At 36.9% G+C, this 6,681-nt stretch overlaps 1 protein-coding gene across 1 annotated transcript in view; it reads left to right on the top strand.

Annotated features, from left to right (window-relative positions):
• tmtc2b (transmembrane O-mannosyltransferase targeting cadherins 2b) overlaps positions 1-6,681 on the top strand; it is a 75,878-nt gene that overhangs the window by 57,240 nt on the left and 11,957 nt on the right. The window contains exon 8 of the mRNA XM_017419019.3: positions 2,959-3,080. Coding sequence (XP_017274508.1) covers positions 2,959-3,080 — 122 coding nt within the window. The remainder of the gene's footprint in view (positions 1-2,958; positions 3,081-6,681) is intronic.

The raw sequence follows: 6,681 nt of genomic DNA, 5'->3' as shown, positions 1-6,681 counted from the left end.
TATATATATATATATATATATATATATATATTCTTTGACAGTTCTTAAAAAGAAAAAAAGAAACTGTAGTGCCTCTTCTGCAAGCACATTTAAGTTAAGCCAGGACTAAAGATATTCAAACAGATTGTTGGAAAAACAGTCTAGTATTTTGACTAGGCACTAATAAGATTTACACGTTTGTGTTAAGCAGGGTTAATTTTTTTTTTTTTTTCACTACAAAAATAGCCCAGCTTGTAATATTACAGCTGTGCCACAGCTGCTCTCAGTCTCATTACGTCTGTGCTCTTTGTTGCTTTTTCACTTTTTTTTAAGTAACCTATGGCATTTTCTTCTAAACACAGGATGTCTGTGTTCCAGCCTTGGTGATGCCACGGGTTTGCTTATATTTTAGCAAAATGCGATGTGACAGAGCTTGTGAGATTATGTCAAAATATTGATTAACGCTGCAGGCACCATTAAAGAGCAACATTGTGTTTGTAATGGCGGCACTGAGCCAGAGATCTGTGATTTCTGCAGCTTAGTGTTTTTCCCTCGCTGAACTGATTTGCACATTTGGCTCACCTGCTCGTATCTATTTCCAGTTTCCCTCACTTTGTTGCTCTCGTGCTGTTTGTCAGACACCAACTAGCAGCAGCTTTCATCAGAGGCAGACCTGGGTGGTAATCTGTACCCTGCTGGTCTCCCTCCAACAATCTCTGGTGGGCTCAGGAATGCTGCTTTCCATGAAGCTGCTTTTCAGCTTCTTGGACTCGATGTCACTTCTAATTGCATGTTGATATTTGTGCTAATCTCACACACAAGTCTGGTGCCAGCAGGGAAAGGGGAGCCAAGTATGTCGGCTGCTTTTAAACCCATCAACAAAAGAAAAGCCATGTCAAAACAAATGCACAAATACCTTTTAAATTATTAACTATTTACAAGGAAACCCACAGGCCTCTGATTTTTGTAAATTCAAAGAGCAATTTAAAATCCAGTTTCAAACTTAAAAAAAAACAGAAACTTGCATGCCATATATGGAAATATAAGACAAAAGAAAAATAAATTTCTTCTTTAGGACAAAATGGAAATACATTTTTCAAAATAAATCTGGTATTATCTGTAGCTCTATTTGATGTCAGATGGTATTTTAATGACCATATTTTGTAATTTATAGGAACAATATTACAAACTTCCAACACTTGAAACTGCAACAAAACACTGTACTGATGGGGAATATATTTTCATTATCCATCCATGCATCCATTCATCCATCCATCCATCCATCCATCCATCCATTTTTTTACCCACTTTTTCTTTCGGGTCACGGAGGAGCTGGTCCGTATCTGAAGCGATCAGTGTGGGAGGCAGGGTACACTCAGAGCAGGTTGCAAGTCTATATTTTTATTCACAAGTAAAAACATTACATTTTATATTTTGTAACACAGTTGGAAAGTTAGGTTTTAAATGTGACAGTTTAAATGGCAATATAATAGGAGATAATAGTACATTTTGGTATTGCTTATTTAAGAAGGTATAGAAGGTAAGAAGGTATTTTTATATTTGTATAAAGGTTCCCAAGTTTTGGTTCTGCATGTGTCACCTGTTACTTATCATAGCCTGTCTGTGAGTGTGATTACCCATAATCCCAGTGGAAATAAAACTTGTGCTCTTCTGTCAAAACAAGCTGTCCAGCTCTGGAAGAAAACATATAGACTGAAATATAAACTCTAACCCCACTCTCCCAAATTCAAACTATTTCTCTGTAGATATTTTAACATGGACTTTTATCTGTGTTGTATTACAAATCATGTTGTCAGATTGCTGCAATAATACAAGGATTATTGGATGGCTCAGAAAGAGAGGTCACTGTTGTTTCAGGTGCTTGCAGGCAGCGGATCAGATCTTTTGTGGGGGAGGTATCAGATGATGTCTGACACATTATGGACAGTAAGAAAGAGTATGTCAAACTGAGTGAAATTCTCCTGGTATCTTAAATTGCAAGAAATGTAAAAGTTCATACTTCCATCCATTCATTTTACCGCGTATTTGTAGTCGAGTCACAAAGACAACAGGTTCCGAAGGGAAACCCAGACATCCCTCTCCCCAGCAACACTCTCCAGCTCCTCCTGGGAAATCCCAAGAAACAAAAACAATCCTTCCAGGCAGTTCTGAGTCTGCCCAAGGATATCCTATCAATGGGATATGCCTAGAAAACCTTTGAAATGAGATGCCCTGGAGGCATCCTAGTCAGATGCCCAAATCACCTCAACTGACTGCTTTCCATTCAGAGGTGCAGCGGCTCTACTTGGAGCGCCCTACAGGGTGACGAATCTCTCTACGGTTGAGTCCATCCAGCTTATGGAGGGAGCCCATTTCAGCTGCAAATCTGCAAAAATACTAAACAACAGATAAACACATTCTTAAAGGTTACATGAGTGTATCAAACATCATTCAATATCATATTTTACCATAACAGATCCATACCTCATGACCATTGGTGAGTGTTGTAGTATAGTAGGACCTGTATACTGAGAGCTTTGCTTTTCAGTTCAGCTCTTTGTTCACTATGACAAACCGGACCAATAACTGCATTACTGCAGACGAGGCCCAATCTGTTGATCGTTCTCCTGCTCCATCCTACAATCCCTTGTGAACAAGACTCAGAGATACATGAACTCCTCAGCTTAAAGCACAGACTCACCTCCAACCTAAAGGAAGCATTCCACTGAAGTTCATACTTTTAAAATAAAAAAGTGTTTTTTACTGAAACAAATTAAATGATAGTGGTGTATGCCTTACATCCTTCTTACGTAAAATAACTGAAGAATAAAATGAGCTGAGTTTTTTACAGCACTGAACTGGAACCTGGCATCACTTGAATCCTGTAATGAATGTCACCAGAAGACTAATAGAAAGTATTTTGATGTTTTAGCCTCTGACAGTTTGACTCTTCATCTGACCCTTACTTTGCTCCCACAGGAGAAGCCTACATCAGGCTGAATAAGCTGACTGAAGCTGAACACTGGTACAGAGAGTCACTGAGAGCCAAGCCAGACCATATTCCTGCGCACCTCACTTATGGCAAACTCCTGGCAATGACAGTAAGACTTTATCCACACTAATGAATGCTGTTTTGGAGCAATAACCTGCCTCAAATTTGTACAGCTTAAGACAGCTCAGCTTTTTTAAGGTAATTGTTAAAAGATCAGTGCACTTAACATAATTAGGTTTACTTTTCCAGTGGCATAATGTCTTCTTTGGTTTTGGAATGGCTCTGTAAGAAAGATTTGGCACATACTCTATTTAAAAAAAATCCTAATATTGTTGAATCAGAGTAATTTCAGTCCTCTTTCCTAAATTAGAAAAATCATTTTGAAGTTGCTTACTCTTGCATCTTTGAACATATGTCATGTTTACAATGTTTCCCAATAAGAAACTAAACTAAAAATGTAAAACTCAGTTCTGCATGCGTGCAGCAGAAATAACACTAAAGGTAACTTACTGAGTCCTCCAGGTTCAAAAGAGGTGGTCAGACATTCATCTGTTATAGATTGAACCATGACACTTATACTTGGAATAAAGACAATCAGGTTGAGCAGTATAAACTGAAAACATCTGCCAAATAGGAGGGAAAAAAAAAACAAATTAGAGAAGGAGAAGCACAAAGGGTCTGAAAAAGGGTGGAGGCAGACTCTCCAGCTGAAAACATTTTCTTCTCCTGCTCGGGCTCAAATAAAGGGATGTAAATGTGTTTAAAAGCCCAGAGCGGTGATATTTGGATTTTTACAGACAGACTTAACTCTTCCTGTCCCTGTCCTGAGACATTTCCCACATAGGAAAGGAGTCCTTTTTAAATTTTTTGTTTTATCTTTATTTTATTTTTATTTTTTTAAGTCTTTCCCAACCCACAGTTTTGTGTGTATTTTCAGTGACTGGTGGATAACTTTTCCTGGAAAACATTTTTTTTTTTAGATTTTTAATTACAGTTTAGCATTTGGGAAATCAAGACATAATAACTCCTTAGAAAAACTGATTAACATTTTGAGTATTAAACCCAAAATAAAGTACTGAATCGCTGCCAACTGACAGGAATGGTGTATATTATAAAAAGTTTAGATCTGTTTGGAACAAAATCTTTTTTCTTGCACTTCTAAGAGTTACTTATTAACAGATTATATTTTGGTTGTTAAACCAATATAGAAACTGAGGTGTAAAACGACACATTGTGGTATTTTGAGATTGTATGTGCCAGACAATCCTTCATGTGATCATATAATTTGGCATGCAGTCTTAAATATGGTTTGTGCCTTTTTGGCAGATTTGTGCAGATTTTACTTCTGAATCAAAACTGGTCATCTATTTCTTTTCATTTTTAGTATTTATTTATAGACACATATAGTGTTTTTAAAATTAATGTAATCCTTTTTTGTACTTAACATGTGTTAGTATAAGTAGTAGTTGCATGATGTTAAATCTTTGTGTGCCTAAATTAAATTGAGCAAGCCAGATTGATTTTCCATTCTGTGTTCTGACTGATTTTCATCTGAGCAAATAGTTCAGCTGGCAGCACAGATATACTGTAAGTCACTTGTTAAACTGGCATGGATTTGTGTAAAAGTGCCAGTGGAGATCCAAACTTAAATAAAACAAATCCTCTGAGTAAAGACAATCTTAGGGGGTAACGCCTTTATTTAGGAGAAAGTGTTAAGGCCTGCTGAAGTGAACTCAGGGAAGATGTATGTGTGCTTTGAAGAAAAACTCATTTCTAAGGAATTTGTTATTGATTTGAAGGGGAAAGAAAGTTCAACTCTGCAGGGATGAATCTTGCTAAATCTTTTTTCATGATGAATGGTAAAAGATTTTGAGCTTATGTGATCCTGTGGGTTCAAATAATGTCATCAAAAAGGGAGTTGCTAGAGTCTCCATGGAAGGCATTTGAAAAAGCCCTTTTTTAATTAAAAAAAACATAATACTTGTACCCATCCTTGCACAGCACTGGTAAGTGCATGCTTTTTTTGGCCATTGCATCTATTGCTGCTGCCTCATGTCAGCACCTTTTAAACATGATCAAAAGCAGCACAGGAAGTTGACCTGCCTTCTGGCTCTAAATCATCCCCTACCACCATCCTCCCCATGGAACAACTGTAAGGGATGAAGACACTTCAGATGCTGTCAAGGTTTTGAGGTTCCGATCCCCACGAGAGAGGTAGAGAGGGTTGCAAAGATGAGGCTTAGCTGCAGGGTCAGAGAGAGGTAAGGTGCTGATGGTGAGGCTGAGCTGGTAGCTGCTGTACGAAGGAGAAAGAAGCATTGTGATTTGTGAATAAAGGGAGGACAAACTAGAGGAGAAAAGAAAAGTTAATCACATAGATCAGTATTGCTGCCCTTCTGTTCCGACCCCTCTACGCCTCTGCTGACACCACAGGGAAGCAGGATGGATTTTAGACTATGTGCACACACCACCTCTCAGAGGTGTTTGGCCACTGTGATGCTTGCAATGTTGAGTTCAGACATCTTCCTGTCATTTCTTCTACTAATATGATGCAGGCTTTCACCTCTGTGTCTGCAGTTTGTCTGATGTTAGCAGGAGATTCAAGGTATGAGGAAAACACAAATGAGCTCAGAAAGTGTGTGCAAACAATGAGCAGACTAGAATAACAAGTAGATAGATTTTATTTTTCATATCTGTTTTCAGCCCCCTCATAAAGCTGTTGGCCTCAAGGTGCTTCAGTTTAAGAAAGGAGAACTAATCCAGAGAAAAAACAGCACTCCCACACACTGTGAAACTTGCAGTTTGAATCATTTTTTGCAACATGTCAGTGACTTGACTCTCATTAGGAAAACAACTTCCATCCATTTAGAATCCATCTTAAATGGGGAATGGACTTGAGTGTCCAGCCAATCACGTCTAAAGTCTAAAACATTACATATCATTCCCAATATTCACATCTGAATATTGTTTGTTTGTTTGTTTTTTTCTTTTATTGTTTAAATTTGAGTCATGTAACACAGATTTTTAAATCATCATGAACCACTGCCTACCATTAAAGAAAAAAAAAAACATTTCAAATTGTATAGTTAAACAGTTTACTAGTAGCTTACTGGTTAAGACGAATAATTACTTTTTCATGTACATCTAAAAAAAATAATGTTTAAGATAATATAAGCCCCTTTTACACAATGTTTTCAAGCCAAACCTCTGATATTGGCTTTCCACTTTAGAAAAATAAATGAGATAATTCAGAAATATATTATTAATAGAAATATACTGTGGTTATGAAAGTTTCTTTTTAATCTACATCTCAGAATTCCCAAACATATCTTTTAAATTTAATAAAACAAAAAAAGAAGTATTTCTCACTCTACTACTCACCAAAAGATATCAGCTTAAATACACAAGCAACTCATATGGGATTTTTAGGTAATGCTATATCTTAACCTACATAATAAATGACATAATCAGTAACATATACAGTATATATAATTCAATGCCAAATGAAAAATGCACACACATATTGGTATATATTATACTGGAAAACAAGTTATAATCTAAAAATTTGAAAATTCAAATCACTTCCAATGAAAGCATGTGACTGTGAACAACTACAACATGCAGTGAACCAATTTCCTTCTCTGGGGACAAAAAGCTTCTCTAATAAAATCCATCCATCCATCCATCCATTGTCTTCCGCTTATCCGGGG

The sequence above is a fragment of the Kryptolebias marmoratus genome, linkage group LG11 (genome assembly GCF_001649575.2).
Source record: "Kryptolebias marmoratus isolate JLee-2015 linkage group LG11, ASM164957v2, whole genome shotgun sequence".
Classification (NCBI taxonomy): Eukaryota; Metazoa; Chordata; class Actinopteri; order Cyprinodontiformes; family Rivulidae; genus Kryptolebias; species Kryptolebias marmoratus.
This window is presented reverse-complemented; position numbering and strand designations above follow the sequence as displayed.